The 16,804-nt window shown below is 31.1% G+C and overlaps 3 protein-coding genes across 4 annotated transcripts; all 3 read right to left on the bottom strand.

Moving 5' to 3' along the window:
* Window positions 1-234: 234 nt before the first annotated feature.
* LOC107945110 (mitochondrial fission 1 protein A) lies at window positions 235-3,569 on the bottom strand. Of its 2 annotated transcripts, none has more exons than XM_016878970.2 (5): window positions 3,394-3,569; window positions 2,047-2,179; window positions 1,789-1,910; window positions 1,191-1,254; window positions 235-545 (listed from the first exon to the last, which is right to left on the bottom strand). In XM_016878970.2, the coding sequence occupies exons 1-5, from the start codon at window positions 3,484-3,486 to the stop codon at window positions 460-462; spliced, it is 498 nt and encodes a 165-aa protein (XP_016734459.1). In that variant the 5' UTR covers window positions 3,487-3,569; the 3' UTR covers window positions 235-459. The 2 variants fall into 2 exon arrangements, with proteins under 2 accessions (XP_016734459.1, XP_016734466.1); XM_016878977.2 differs by having other exon boundaries at window positions 2,065-2,179; window positions 3,394-3,544.
* A 2,585-nt stretch (window positions 3,570-6,154) lies between these two features.
* Window positions 6,155-10,515, bottom strand: LOC107953081 (BURP domain-containing protein 5). Its single transcript, XM_016888308.2, has 5 exons — window positions 10,437-10,515; window positions 8,824-8,935; window positions 7,666-7,770; window positions 7,344-7,448; window positions 6,155-6,938 (listed from the first exon to the last, which is right to left on the bottom strand). Exons 1-5 carry the CDS (start codon window positions 10,473-10,475, stop codon window positions 6,241-6,243), a joined length of 1,059 nt encoding a protein of 352 aa, XP_016743797.1. The 5' UTR covers window positions 10,476-10,515; the 3' UTR covers window positions 6,155-6,240.
* A 3,090-nt stretch (window positions 10,516-13,605) lies between these two features.
* Window positions 13,606-15,893, bottom strand: LOC107945127 (scarecrow-like protein 3). The gene has a single exon (XM_016878988.2). The coding sequence runs from the start codon at window positions 15,214-15,216 to the stop codon at window positions 13,789-13,791; it is 1,428 nt and encodes a 475-aa protein (XP_016734477.1). The 5' UTR covers window positions 15,217-15,893; the 3' UTR covers window positions 13,606-13,788.
* Window positions 15,894-16,804: the final 911 nt, after the last annotated feature.

Here is a 16,804-nt window from a genome sequence, read left to right as displayed (position 1 = left end):
TTGATTGTATTAAGTTTTTATGTCCACTTTTTAGTTAATAATAATATGGACATGGCATAGGAAACACAATTAAAATTTAAATAAAAATTAATACCAACATAATATAAAAAAATGATGAATTATCATTTTGTAAGAAATTATCAACATATATTATATTTATTTGAACTAATTACTTTAAATTTACAATAAAAATATATTTTTTAAAGATAAAAATCGCTTGTATCAAACAAATAATAAAAGAATTATAATTTATTAAAAAACTATAATACATATCCTACATAAATAAAACTTAAAATATCACAAGATAAGACAACAAATATGATCGAAACAAGCCTTTTAGGTACTTGAGAAAATAAAAAGATGTATCATTGAAAATATTTTTCAAGATTTGTTCCTAACAGATATTATATGATACGACATGAGATGGTCGGGATCAGGGATGGGCTTGGGTCAGGGGCGTTACTTCTTTCGTGAAAGAGCAGCAGCAATGCCACCAGCAATCAGCCCAGCAGCAGAAACAGCAATGCCAATACCAATCACACCATCTGCATCAAAAACATTCGTATCATTTGTGTTTGATCCGAGATAAAAACAGAACTTGAGCTTAACTTCATTTTCAGATACGATTATTTGTGTTTGAACTTGAGTTCAAATCAAGATTTCTTTCAATACCTCATTAAAGAAAGAAAATAACTCGATTAGGCTTGTAAGACACTTGAATCAGGTGTTGAGATACTAAATTGGTAAAAGTACCATGGAAAGACCCCTGTACTAGAGATACATTTTACCTCCTTTACTAAAAAAATAGCAAGTTAATCATTATACGTGAGATCAAAAAGCAAACTCGTCCTTTCGGTTAAAAATTTCAATCATTTTTACTATCAGAAACTAGCATGGCTGATAGAATAACCAAACAGTAGAAATAGATGAAAATTTTAACAAAAGGACCAGCTAAAGCTTTTAGTATAAGGACTGATTTGTTATTTTTTAATAGAGGGAGAAAAATGCAATTCAACTCCTAGTACAAGGGTTTCCATGGTACTTCTACTACTCAAACTTTGTTGTCTCATAACCGAGCTCAAGCTCGGCACAACAATGACCAAATCGAATTAAAGTTCTTCTGGAACAAATTCAAGTAGCTCAAGAGCATATATGTCTTGTTTACACCCCAAACATAAATGCTGAATTACCTTTCGTAATTCGATCTTCGATTGCCTTCTTCAGAGATTGTGCCTGCCTCCATTCAGGTTCTACCTGCCAAATTCAATGGAAAAACATGTTAATATATGTGGACAAATTGACAACAACTTTCACTTCAAAATCCAAAAAATGTAACTTTGAAGTTCGAACTCTTCACTTTTACATTTTACTTGACATGCGGCGTTCCAGATTTGAAAGGATCTTCCAAATATATAAACAAACTTGAATAAAATCGAAAAAAACGGTGTCAAACACATACAGATATCTGACACTTATACTCAAATGCGAGTAACATAAGATAATTTGAAAAATTTTCTCTTCGAATACATAATGTTCAAGAAAAACCCAATGATGCAGGGGGTGAAGAAAATAAGTTGAAGTAGACCCTGTAATTTTGCACATAATACAAACTACGCATGTTTAATAAATACAAAAATAACACAACGAACACAACACGGCATGTTTAATTCACACATTCAATGATTTCTGTTATGTATACGCAGGTGAAACATGAAAGAAAAATGCAAAATATACATGCATATATGGAGGGTAACAATATAAGAAAAGGTAAGGGTAGTAAATATCAACCATTAAACACTGCTCCACAAGCTCTCTGCTCCTTGAATAGTCACCTCTTCGGAAATGCCCAACAGCCAGAAGATAAAGCTTCTCTCGCATTTTCAGTGGATCGGTAGTGCTGGCTATAGAAGCTGCAAGTAACAAATCTTTTAATTTAACATATCAGGGCAGGTAAACATATTCAGTGATAGACCTCAACAACAGCTTGCAACCAAAAAAAGTCTAAAAGGAAGATGAGATGAAAAGGAGATAGAAACTTTATTTGACCTTCGAGCATAGCTATACCACGTTCTATATCTTCTGTTCGTCGTGAGTGAACAAGAGCCCATGAAAAACGCGTGAGACATTCGTTTTTTGACTCATCAGAACCATTAGCCTCAGCAGCCTCCTTTTCACATCCCTGAGAATGATTTTCGAGACAAAAAATTAATAAGATCAAATCGATATATATAGTCTTTACCAGTGTATACAAAGCCAGGGCATTTAGTGTCGGGTCACTAAACTACGAAATGGGGTTTTAAACATGACTCCGAATTGACTGAACTTACCACCTAATCATCCATCATGCAGTAGAAAAGATAAAAGCAACTTGATGTGGTGAATATGAATAAACATGCGTCAAATCGAGAACGAAATCCCCAACCATGAGTTAGTTCAAGTCCCATAAAACCAACCATTACAAACCTTTTTCATCAGTTCAACCGTTATTGGTACTTTTCTCTTTGCTAATTCATATAACAAGTTTTTAAAGCAGACAAAGCAACAACCAAACATTCCGAATTCCAATTCCACATAACACAAAAGTTAAGGCCAAAATGGGGTTCCAATTCCACATAATACAAAAGTTTCAAGACAAAACCAGTTAGATTACAACCAAAACTTAAGGCCAAAAAGGGGTTCCAATTTCACAATACTACAGCCCTCGATAGGAATGGCAGTGGGTAGGATACCCAAATAAGCAATGCAAATTCAGATAATGGATATTGGCGGTATCTATCCATATCACTCAAATCCACAGTAGATAATAATTTTAAAACCCGAAACTGAATATTATTTGAATCTGCAAAAAACGGATTGGATATCCGAATCTACAATCCAAATTGCCCTAGAGTATTTTCAGTCTCTCCCTCTTTTTCACAATACATACTTGTCTCCAAAAATCTACAAGGATCGGATAACGCAAATGAACAAGATCAGATCGGATAAAGGCGAGCACAATGCATTCGCTTTATACAACATAATCAATCAGTGAACCATGAAAGAAACCAGTACATGAAATTGCCTTATGATGCAGAAATTTCAGTAAACCACTAATTAAAACGAAAAACAAGATGACTCATACTAAGATTGATCTAAAAATTAAACAACAAAGACTACTTACAGGGTTTATTTCCACTACAATTGCTTCTGTTTATATGAATTTACTCTAAAATTTAACAAAGCTCTTTGAGAAGAAACACCAAACATATCGAAAATTAATACAAAACCCACAAAACATATCGAAAAGTAAAACAAAACCCATTAGACATATAGAAAATTAATACAAAACCCAAAAAATAAAGAAAAATCCAACAAAAATGAAATAAAGAAAAGTGCAAAAATCAAAGAACTTACTGCAATGATATCAGCATCGCACCAAGGAAGCTGATCTGAACCGGAGAAGAAATTAGTCACCGAATCGAAGAATTTCCCTACCTTTGCTTCCATTGTTCAGGTAAAAGCTTGGTCTCTTTGTTTTCTTTTCTTAGGGGATTGGCGGTGACTCGCATATAAATACAGCATTCGGTAATGGGTTAATAGACTATTTGGTATCTGAGTTTGTTTTTAATGTTCAATTTGGTACTTAAGTTTAACTTAGATTAGATTTGGTATTTGAATTTTTTTCAATTTGATACTTGAGTTTTTCTTTATCCCATTTAAGTACATGTATTTAGCTTCAATGTTCATTTTGATACCTAAACTTTTTTTTTCTCCCAATTAAATACTTATGCTTTTTTAGTCGAGCATAGTGTTAAATGCTTATTAGGTCACATGATGTTTGGTTTAGGTACCAAATTAAATAATAAAGACAAAATTACGAATCAAAATGGAAAAAAAATATTTAAGTACCAAAATTAAATATTGAAAGTACCAAATGATATATTAACCATTTGATAAATGTTAATGGCTTAGCTATAAAATTGGTCCTCGAACTATAACTCTTTTCTCAGTTAGGTATTTAAAGTTCTTTTTTAAATGATACTGAAAACTATTAATATTGGATGTTAAATATTTTCAGAGAGGAAATTAAAAAATTCTTTTTAGTGAGATTGGAATTAAATTTTAAAATTTTGAGAGGTTATATAATTTTATTATTTATTTATTAATAATTTCATCAGTTTTAAAAGGATTAAACAAAAAATTTATTTTTTAAGGAAAAATATATAATTTATCATATTAATTTAAAATTTCATTATTTGAAAAGGAATTAAATTAAATGTTTTTATTTGGAAGTCTTAAATTTGCCTATACATTTTTTAAGTAAAATGAAATAAAATTAATAGTTTAAATATATATTTTTATGAAAAAAAATTAAATACTTAATCGAAAAAGTGGTATAGTTTAAAAACTAATTTTGCATTAAACGCTACAATGAAAGTCTCTAGACCTGATTACGTAAATTGATTATGTACTTATTCTATTCAACAAGCATTACTTATTTTCTAAATTTATTTACGAGTCAAGTTTTGAATAAAAATTTGTTTGAATATGATTTCAGTTAGGCCTATTTAAAATTACATATATATATATAATTAAATACTATATAGAAATTAAAAATGCTATAATAGTTGTTATAACAACAAGGTTACACAAGGTTTTAAGCGTTAAAATGAAGGTGGTTCACACTGTATGAGGTGCAAAGAGTCATTTGGTTGTGTGGTTGGAGAAATTTGAGGCAATATTAGAGCAAAATTTTTGTATTTTGTGCTTGTCTTTCAGTCTTCTTGGATGGTGCTAGGGGGTTGGTAGAGCTCGACACCCTTAAAATGAGAAATCTTACTTTTGACCTTTTAACATTTATGATTTTAAGTTAGTATCTAGTAAAATCGCACTTTAACCCTCTAAAATGATAAAATTTGATTTAGCTCTCATAAAAATATACAATTTAAATTTGACCCTTAAAAAAATTCCTGGTTTCATCGCTGAGGATGGGTACTTATAAATGGAGATAAACTTGGGGTTGCCTATCTCATGATGACTTCCTTGTAGAGTCCAATCTCAAGCTCGATTTAAAGTGTGGATCAGATATAACCTTCTTGGGGTTGATGAGCTTGAAGAGTGGGTCATATACAACTTTCCCGATAGTTATGTCAGCATAAAAAAGATCAAATTTATCTTTCAAGGTCAAATTTTGATGACCTTTTAAGCAAATCTTATTGACGCAATATCAATTCTCGAAGATCTGTATATAAATTCTCAAGTAATTTGAAGCAATGGATGAATTTCAAAATTGTAAATATACTTTGATTTCATGTAATGATATACATAAAACTACATAATACCAAATTTAGCTTTTAGCGTTTCCATCTTTTGTAAATTTGATCCTTATTCTTTTTTTTAGTTAAATTTAACCTCTAACTTTTTAAAAAGAGTTAAATTTGACCATAAATATATCAAAAAGAGTCCTTTTTTTATTTTAAATGAAAATACTAACTAAAACGTTAAATTTTTAAACATGGCTACTTGAATGGTAATTCGCATGTACTTTATGAGTTTTTTTTTTAATTTTTATGAAAATTTGTATGTACTTTTTAGATTTTGATTTTTTTAAATATTTTTATAATTTTTAAATTATCTGTTAAGGTTGCATATGTGACAAATATTATCATATCAACATGAAATACATGCAGATTGCTACGCGGACTGCAATGCCGACATCATTAAGATATTAATGTTTTTAGTCAACATTTTCGATTATAGAAAGCAATTTGATTCTTTTTAAAAGATTAATAATCAAATTTAACTTTAGAAAAAAAATAAAAGCCAAATTAACAAAAAAAAGTGTACTTGTGTTGCAATAATCGGGTTCATTGATAATCCTGGTATGGTAGATGCTATCACACATACAATCATACTTAATTCGATGGAATTGGTTGATCTTAAAGGGAATCTTCTATAATTTCGCACGTGAGGGGTTATTTTTTAGTTTCGTCTAGTCATTAATAACTTGATTATTTTTAGATAATAGTAGATAGAAACAACGCTCGTAAGGAGTCCTATTGAAACCAAGAAATAGAGGCCTGCCTACTATCCACACCAGAATACTAACAACAACGTAAGTAACGCGACTGAAGTACAGGCCACACATGGGACGGTGAACACTCTGAACATCAAGTAACACATAGGTTTCAGAGGTTCAACTTTATTTCAGTACAATCCTGATACAATACCATCTTACTACTGGTCTAACTTTCCAAAAACTCAGTTGGAAACCCAGACGAGGGTATCTCGGCCAAGGAAATGGCAAATCGGGACAGTTCCAGGCTTAACTTTGAGAATCTTAAAGGCTATATGGTTAGGGCTCCAAGCCGATGTATCTTTATGACAAACCGCCATCGCTTTAACCTTCGTTCCATCGTCGCTCACCAGTGGAACCTTATACACCTCGGTCCCCTCAATCGAATGACACAAATACACCGCGTGCGGGTACGTCATCTTGTGGCAAACGACCTCGTTTCCTCCCACGGTTCGAACTCCCTTACCGATCTTAAACGACGGGTTCTTCGTCTCATCTCCGATCTCGTTCGATAACAACTTGATGTTTTTCCCGAGGATCGAGACGCCCGAATCGACGAAGGTCTCTAACGATGAGGCGCAGTACTTGGTTTCACCTCTCATCTCGGGTCTCTCGCAGTTCTTTACCGTGTTCTTCACGTAACTCGCGCCCTTCGATTCGGGTTTCAACGAGAATTTTTTCAAGATTTGTGATAATTCACCGTTCGTCAACGGGGTCGATTCTGCTATTTGCCGAGGCAGGAATTTCGTCGTGTCGCTTTCTTGTAAGAGTCTCTGTAAGAACACCTTCGTACCCGGAAGAAGAGTGTCTTCAAAGAAATAAATGGTTTCCTTTGTAGCTGTATAATCATTGATGCTCTTTCCACCCAAAGCTTTCCTATTTGCTGCATCAAGTTTACAAAAATTACTACTTTGCATGAAAATTGAAGGTCAATTTAGATTTTGGTCCCTCAACTGGGCTCAAATTTGCAGTTTAGTTTCTATATTTTAATTTCGCATATTTCGGTCTTTTTATCACCGATAATTATTTCTATTAAAATACCATGGATTTTTTTATTAAAAACACCTTTTAACTCATCAATGGTCGCACTAAGGGGAAATTTGCTATATTACCCCTTTGAATTTTGTAATATTATAAATTAGTACAAAGGCAAATTACTACTTAAACTAATTACTAATTACGTAATAAAAACAAGATTAAATTATATCAAATTAAAAGTATAAAGATTAAATTTAAATTTAAATATAATAGAGGGACCAAAATCTAGAATGTTTGCATATACACACACCTGGAAGATTTTCTGAATCATCTCCGTACCAATAAGCACCAAACTCAGGATCATTTGCCCCTTTATTATCTGGATCAGCATCACCTTTGAATGTTATGCTTTCACCTATAGTATGTATTAATAATTTGTTAAATAATCAATTCCTTTATATGGGGAAAATTAATTCATATATTATAATAGAAAATTCGAATATTGCCGATTGAGTATTAGCTCGATTGGCGTTAATATTATTGTTAGTGCAGTAAGACGTGCAGGAAGACTAAGTTTTAAATTTAAATATAATAGAGGGACCAAAATCTAGAATGTTTGCATATACACACACCTGGAAGGTTTTCTGAATCATCTCCGTAGGAATAAGCACCAAACTCAGGATCATTTACCCCTTTATTATCTAGACCAGCATCACCTTTGAATGGTATGCTTTCACCTGTAGTATGCATTTAAATTTTGTTAAATAATCAATTCCTTTATATGGGGAAAATTAATTCATATATTATAATAGAAAATCCGAATGTTGCCGATTGAGTCTTAGCTCGATTGGCGTTAATATTGTTGTCAGTGCAGGAAGACGTGAGTTTGAGTATGCTGAAATGCATTATCTTCCTATTTAAGGGTTGGGAAGGAATTATAAGTAGTTATAGACATTGTATAAAAAAAAGAGCTGATATTATAAGAATTTATAATAAGATTAATATTATAAAAAAACCCCGAATTTTAGTTTAATTAGTTCATGCAATTTTTCCCTTAAAATCGATTTTTAATATGTTTAAGATTCAAATATGCAAGCTTTCGCTATATTAGTGTATCTATACATGTGTGTGACTTACGGATTAAAAAATTAACTTAAGAGCAATTGGTAGTGTTTAACACATTTTAAGAGGACTACATGCTTAAATTAAGGTCCAACCTTTTAAGGGTTACATACATAATAGTTAAACCTTTTAAAATGGTCATATAAAAGTTTAATCTTTACCAAAGTGTTCAAATAAAAACTTTTCACACACTTCAGCTCAGATAGTAATAAAAATTAGACGAGTATTGACGTGTTTAGAATAAAACACATAATAGTTGAATTAAGTATTAAAGAAGAGAAAATAATAAAAATATAATCTGAAATATGATATACGGCAGTTGAGAAGCTTTTATTTGAGCATTTTCGAAAAGGTTTGACCTTTATTGGATCATTTTGAAAAGTTTGACCTTTATTTGAACACTTTTAAAAAGGTCGAGCGTTTATATGACCGGTTTGAAGGGTTTAACCCTTCTAAAAACAACCCCTAAAAAGTTTGAGTCAAATTTAGACATTTAACTTTTTTACGAGATTATAAACCTTGTAAATAAGGAAAAAAAAATCGGATATTTAATAAATTACTCTTTTATACCGTGCTTGTCTATGATTGAAGCTTAGAAGAAATAAATAAATTAAAATTTTGAGGGGTAAAAAAGAAATAAAAAAGGTTGATAATGAAAATAAATAAACCAGGAATTGGAAGAACAGCTTGCAAAGATTTGGGCATTTTAGTGTGTGGAAACACTGATTTCCAATGCAGCTCCTCTTTGGTCAATGTTGCTTTGCTTCCTCCAAATGCAAACTATGCCAAAATTGCAGAAATAGATATAAAATTAAATTAAAAGAAAAAAATAGATATAAAAATATATGTCATATACTTACGAGTCTAGATTCGAATTTCAATATTTCTGATCTCTACTTTTTATTTTCAAAAAGAGTAAATGAGTGTTGAATTGATTCGTTTAGTCACTTTTAGAAGGTGATGTTTACGAGTCTGAATTCGAGTCTCAACATTCGCAACACTTTTCTTATCTTCAGAAGATGCTAAGGTAAAACCCGAGGTGAATTCAAAGGGGAGGGCAGGGCAAGCTCCTCCCTAAAAATGGAAAATTGTATTTCAACCTTCTTAAAATAATTAAATTATAGGTTTATATGTGATAAAATTACACTTTGGCTTCCCCTAAATAGAAAAATTGTGTTTAGTCATTTTCAAAAATGATCAAATCATAAACTGACACATGATAAAATTATATTTTGACCTCTCAAAATTTTATAATTTAATTCTAAGTCCTCTTAATTTTTTTTCTAAATTCACCCTTGGGTAAACCAAGCATGTTTAGTCGAGTAGTAAGGAGCTCAATGCTCCTTAAAATAAGGTTTTGGGTAGGGGCGAAACTAGAAAAATTTTTTAGGGGAGGCAAAATTAAATTGTAATTTTTACGATAGTAAAAATGTAATTTTTTAAAGGATTAAATCAAAATTTTATCATTTTTAAGGGGCAAAGTGCAATTTTACCTTTACTAATTTAAAATTTTAAAAATTTTAAAGGGCCAAGGGGAGCCTGGGCTCTTGCCAGCCCCTTAGATTCGATTCTAGTTTCGGGTTTGAGTAATGTAGGTGAAAAAAACTTATTGTTTAGGGGTTTGACCTAGTTTAACACTAGATTTAGGGTGAGTTTGGATGGGCGATGCGTTTATCTGCTGTTAGTGTAAAAACAGTGGTGGCGGTGAGATTAGGTACTATAGCGATACTGTAGCGTGAGACAAAAAGTAAGCTAAACGCACTGCACCGCACCCAATCGCCCATCCAAACCCACCCTTAGTCAATGTTAAATTGATTCGTGTAGTCACCTTTAAAGGGTAACATTTAAAAGTCCGAGATTTAAATTCCAAATTTTGCAACAATTTTTTTTCCCTATCTTCATAAGATGCTATAAGACAAACCAATGCATGATGAGTTGAATAGTAAGAAGTTCAATGTCCCTTAAGTAATGTTTCGAATTCGAGTCTTGTGAATGAAAAAGAAATAGCATTGGAAGAGCTTTACTCCTTGTTTAAGGGTTTAACTCGACTCAATGGATACAGGGGCAGAGGGAAAAATGGAATTCTTTTTATATAATCCTTTTAGTTTGTAAGGAATGACAAGTTAATATAATAATAAAATTGCACTTTAACCCTTCTAAAAATTATTTTTCTTTGGTCTCCTAAAACAATCTCCGGACGTCACCCCTAAATGGATACCAAAATATCTAATACGAAAAAAAATGATAAAGAATATAGAGCAAAAGATGTTAAAAGGCATACACTGAGTAAAGCAAAGATGACAATGAAACGAAACGCCATTGAAGGTCTTGAACAAGCTCTGCAACTCTTAGATGTGAGGTAGGCAATCTTCTATTTTGAAATGTACTATGATAAATATATATATATATAAATGCACACACAATAAATATAAAAATATATTTGGAAATTAACAAGGAAAATCAAAGTTGGAAAAATCTTAAGGATATACCCAAAAAAATTCCATAGTGATAAAATAATAATGCTTGGAATTATCGCATGGACTGCATAATATACATAACAAAACATAATGGAGCCGAAACTTAAGTTTGTAATTTCAATGACAACAAAGATTTTAATCTCGATTAAAGCAGTGGCGGAGTCAGAAAAAAAAAATTTTGGAATGGAATTAAATTGTATATTTTTACGATAGTGAAAATGTAATTTTATCATTTTAATAGTCTATATCTTTATACTTTTTAAAGGATTAAATTAATTTTTTATCATTTTGAGAAGCCAAAGTGCAAATTTACCATTATTAACTTAAAATTTTATAAATTATAAATGGTTTAAATGAAAAAATTTCTATTTTAGGGGAACCGGAGCCCCTGCTAGCCCCCTGTTTCCGCCACTAGATTAAGGTAACTTGGAAGTCCCTATATTATAGAAATTGATTTAAATTAGTCCATTTATTATTAAATAGATTAATTTAGTCTCTATATTATTAAACTCATAATAGAGTTAACATTTATTGTATAAAAAATTGTCTTGAAATTTATTTATTTTTTCAAATGCAATTCAAATCTAAATAAAAGATTTCATTTATAGAATCATAAAAATTTTAAAAATATTAACTCTATTAAACAGTAAATGATAACTCTTTTTCAATTTAGTCTTATTTAAATTTTTTTTAAATAGTATTAGGATTAAATTGATCTATTTAATAACAAAAGGACTAATCTAATTAGATTTCTATAATAGAGGGACCTGTTAAGCACAAATTTTTATGAGCCGACCAAAAATATGCTATGCGAATCAAATTTAATTATGAAATTTGATGCAATATACTTTGAATTTTATTGTTAACATCTCCCAAAGAAAAAAATACTTGCCGAATTTGTTGGTTTAATTATAGATGCTTTGGTTACAATGTAAAATTCTAAAATTTTAATAAAATAAAATAAAAATAATATTAAATTAAAGTAATATATATATATTAAAATAATATGAGTGGATTTGAGCAAAATTTATATTAATATTTTGGGTTGGGTCAGACTGGACTAACATAAAGTGAATTGATATTATATATAAGCTCGGTTCAGTCCATGAACAATTCTAATGAACACTGATGGCCGTAAAAGTATCATGGAGACCTTTGTACTAGAAGTCGGATTGTATTTTGTCTCATTTACTCGAAAAATGTGCAAATTAGTCTATATATGTTATATTAAAGAGCAAATTAATATTTCTGTTAAAAATTTCATCAATTTCTACCGTGAAATATTGGTCTTTGTACATCAGCATGAGGTACACGTGTAGGCTGGTTGTAACTATTTGGTTATTCCATCAGTTACGCCAGTTTTTACCAATAGATATAGATGGAATTTTTAATAAAAATAATCATTTTACTCTTTGATCTGACATATAGAGACTAATTTCCTCAATTTTTAATAAAAAGAATCAAATAACATCAAATTTTAACAAAGTTAACATCTGCTATTTAAAAAATATCATTTATTGTTTAACAGAATTAATATTTTCAAAAATTTGATGGTGCTATAAATGAAATCTTTTATTTAGAATTGAACTAAAAATGAATAAAATAATTGTCATGTCATTTCTTAAAACAGTGAATGTTAACTATCGATTAAAATTTGACATTATTTGATTCTTTTTAGCAGTTAAAGAACTAATCGATACATTTAACAGTAAAAAAACAATTTAATCCGTAGAGGACCTACCATGTAATTTTACCTTGTCTGATTAAAACATATTTTAATAGTTTATTAATATTTAAAGCAGTCCAAAATGGACCTAGGCTTTAATTTTTTTGAAGCTTCTCGACGAGACACAAATTTAATTTAAATAATAAAAATATTTTATAGTTAAATTTAATTATAAATATATATAACATTTTATTTATATCAATTTTAAGGTTTTTTTACCTAAATGATATAAAAATAATTAATCACGAAAATAGTATGGGAAACAGATTAATTACGAAAATAAGTATTTATTACAGTGTTTCATCAATGCCGCCTGATATATTAACGGCACTAGACTAAAATGTGATGACCTAATATATTCAAGGATCTGATATGTAACTTTCTTATTTTGATTGGTTGGCTTGAAGGGTGTTGCGGTTGCTTTGTAAACCCTCCTTGTTTATTATTATTATTTATTCCCTTTCAACACCAAAAATAAAGAAGCATCTTACCAATTAGTCTAAAAAATATTTTTATAAAAAAACTGTTTCTAACCGGAAATAAATATTATTTATTTTTTGAAAAATAATTTTTTTTGTTTAAATTTTGTCTAACATAACAGTTAATAATATTTATAGTAGTTTTGTCTTGCTCACATTATATCTAGAAACTATAAATTTAATTAATAATTATAATTTATACATAATAATTTTTTTTCTAAAGCTTTCATAATTATAATTTTATACTGTGCCCGTAAATGAATTTGATAATAAATTTGGCCTCTCTATTTTTGGTGTTGAAAGAGAATAGAATAAAATAAAATAATAAATAAGGAGGATTTATGAAGCAATTTATCCCGCCATACTATCATGCAGCAGTCTTAATCTAAATGGAAATTTTACATATTAGGTCCTTGAATATTTTAAGTCATCACATTTCAATTTGGTGCCGCTAATTTATCAAGCGGCACGGGTGGAACACTGTAATTAATCTATTTCTAGTACATTCTTTGTAATTAATTATTTTTTATATTATTTACGTAAAAAAAAAAGCACAATTTTACTCATTTCCACTAATTTCGAGTGTACAAAAATTAAATTGCTCCATTGAAAAAAGAAAACTAACTGTACATTGCACTCAACAGTTAAAATTTTTAACCAATACAGGGTAAATATCAATATTGAGATGAAAAAGTAAAATAAAAAGTTACCAAGGGTAAAATTTGTACCTAACACGATGACCATTGTCCATGTATAACTCCGTAAAAATTAAAATCATTGTGATTTCATTTCATAGACTGAAAGTTAAAAGGATAACTGTACATTGCACTCAACAGTAAAAAAATTTAACCAATGAGATGAAAAAGTAAAAAAGAAAAGTTACCAAGGGTAAATGTTTCACCTAACACGATGAGTATGTATAAACTTCAAAAAATCATTGTGATTTTCATTTCATAAACTGTTCCGACACCTCCAAGCCGATACTGAAAACATCGGTCGATCTTGCCAACAAATCATGACACAGCCGTTCTCGGCTTTCATCTTGTACCCGTTGCAGTTATAACCTTGCAACAATGTCTTCGCTTGCAACATGCCGTAGTAACTCAATGGGACGTTACAGAACCCGGCTGAATCGAGCCTTTGTATCCACTTCTCTAGCTTTTCATGTCTCTCTTTCCTCTCGGCTCCTTCGCAAGATATTATGTTCTTGATTTCGTTCCCGAAGAGCATCTTTTCGAGTTTAAGTCTCTCGGAGGATGCCCTTGAGACCGTGGATTCCAAGCAATCGAACAATGCCGCGTACGAATGGAGGGACTCTAATAGCCTTTCCATTAGTGTGGACCCGTTGTGGTTAGAGTCTTGCTCGGTTATGACCACGAGTTTAGGCAACAAGCCACGTAGTGCGGTAAGAAAGGTATCGACCTTCGGTGAAACGGGTGAAGATAAGGGCGACGAAGAAGCCGAGTCCGGGCTAGGGCTGTATCCGTTAACCGTATCTTTCTCAAGTAACTCTCCTAAGGTGTTTTGACTCATTCGTAAGGCTCTTTGTAAGTGGATTCCATTTGAGTTCTTCAATGCTAACGGAAGTTTCTTCCGAAGGGGTTCGTCATCAGAAGCCAAAAGAGAATGCAATCGGAGAACCGAGCTAATAGCTACCGCTTCCCCGGTTTTAACATGCAGTCTTTCAACATCGAGATCCTCTAATTCGCCAACGACCGGATTAAATTGAAACGGTATATCCAACTTCTCGGCTTCTTCCGACAATCTATGCCCCATTTGATCCAACACTTCTTTTCGTACATGTATCCCAGAAATCCTCAAATGCGGCGGACCTTCTGGTCTTGCACTCAAACCTCGAATGAGTGCAATCCATTGCATAGGCTCCGCCGCGTCGAGATCAATCACATGTACCACCTTTTCCCCTTCCATCGCTTCGATTATAGCTTGGTTAACAAGCAAGAATGCCGCTTTCAAAAACGGAAACACCTCGAAAAACAACCTCCGAACCAAAGCTTGTTCCGATACCAAATCGACAACCCTAGTCGAATTAATAGCCTTATGCAGACCGGGCCACGTTTTGAGGATCCGGTCCGCTAGTGCTTCGGTGAAATAAGCGGCAATACGTTGCATCGTATCGCCGTCCGGTGAAGCGAGTTCCGATATTTGCTCGAGCGCAATGTTCGCGTTTTCGAGACTACCGGTGGCTACATGATTAGCACAGGTGAGTAACAAATGGATCAAATATAAACCCCTTTCTTCTGATTTAAGTTCTTTAAGCCATGGATATGATGATCCTAAGCTAGGTGACAAGGACATCATAGAAAAAACTTGCAGTGATGATGATGATGATTTTAACGGTGAGGATTCGTTTTGGGACATTTACACCATTAAATTACACAGCTCCAAGTTTATATATATTCAAAATTTCATGAAATTAATGTCCCAAAAAGGGGGGAAATTAAAAAAACTGAGAATTTGAATTGAACAAAAAATCCAACCAGAAAAAAAAAGAGATGAAAAACAATGATTTGTCTAAAAAAAAGGTTCATAAAAAGTAACAAAAACCTCACAAATTCAAAAAAAAATTCCCCAAAAAAATAGAAGAAGAGTTGAGCGGAATCCTTACTGGGTTTTGAAGATGACCAAAAACCCAAATCAAATCACATAAAAAACTTAGCCAATACTTGAAAAAAATGGCTTAATTTTCTGGGTTTTTTTTTTAGATAAAGAGTTGAAAAAAAAAAGTAACAAAAACCTCATAAATTCAAATATATATATATAGAAGAAGAGTTTAGCTAAATCCTTACTGCGTTTTGTAGATGATCAAAAACCCAAATCAAATCACATAAAAAACTTGGCCAACACTCGAAAAAGATAGCTTAATTTTCTGGGTGTTCATCGTTATTGAGAAGAAAGAATAAAAGGGAAAGGGGAGGGTTTGGGTTTGGTCATTGTAACGTTTTGTCGACAAACAATGCGTGAATGAAGATTTTGTCGTGTGATGATTTGTCGTTGCTCATTACACTTTGAGTGGAATATGGAATTTTTATGAAAAATTGAGCCTCTTTTTTTTGCTTTCTCTTCTGAGCTTTTTGTCTTTATATTCCTAATCTTTTTAGCTTTATGATTTTTAGTTTAATTCTGTTTTTAGTCCCTATGCTTTTTTTATATCAGAAATGCAATTCTCTACTTTTAATATGGCGAATTTAGTCCTTTAATTATTTTGATTGAATAATTGAAGTCTTATTAATAATACTATTTAAGGCATCATATTAAATTGGATCACTAGCCAACTAGGGCGAAGCCAAAAAAATTGTTTAGGGGAGTCGAAATTAAATTATAATTTTTACGATAGTAAAAATGTAATTTCACCAATTTAATAGTCTATATCTTTATAATATTTAAAGGATTAAATCAAAATTTTATCATTTTTAGAAAGGCCAAAATAAAATTTTACCTTTATTAATTAAAAATTTTAAAGAGCCTAGAATTTTTTTTTTTCATTTTAAAGGGGATCGAGCCCCTGCTAACCTCCCTAGCTACGCCCTGTAGCCCACATTAAGCCAAGTAAGCAAATAAAAGTGTTGAGGATGGGATTGTAAAGTTTGTTGTAAGTCAGGTAAGCAAAATGAAATTCAATATATGATTATTTTTTTGCTTGCAAAGTTTCCACTTGCCTTTAAATTGACTACATGACCATTTTTTTTTTAAATGTTACATGATCTAATTTAATGAAAATTTTCATGATTTTATCCATCAGACTTTAATTATTAAATAAAAAAATAAAAACCCTAAACTTTTAAGACTAAAGTACATAAATTAAATTTCGAATGTACAAATAATACAAGGACCGATAATATAATTAAATATTTTCCTTTCTCTACAAACTTCTCGGCATATTCTTTATTTTAGATCTTTTACAATGTAATATAAAAATTAATACAAATATATATATAAATTATATAAA

The sequence above is a fragment of the Gossypium hirsutum genome, chromosome D13, assembly GCF_007990345.1.
Source record: "Gossypium hirsutum isolate 1008001.06 chromosome D13, Gossypium_hirsutum_v2.1, whole genome shotgun sequence".
In the NCBI taxonomy this organism is placed as follows: domain Eukaryota; kingdom Viridiplantae; phylum Streptophyta; class Magnoliopsida; order Malvales; family Malvaceae; genus Gossypium; species Gossypium hirsutum.
Note: the sequence above shows the minus strand (reverse complement) of the source record. Positions and strands in the feature narration are given on the sequence as shown.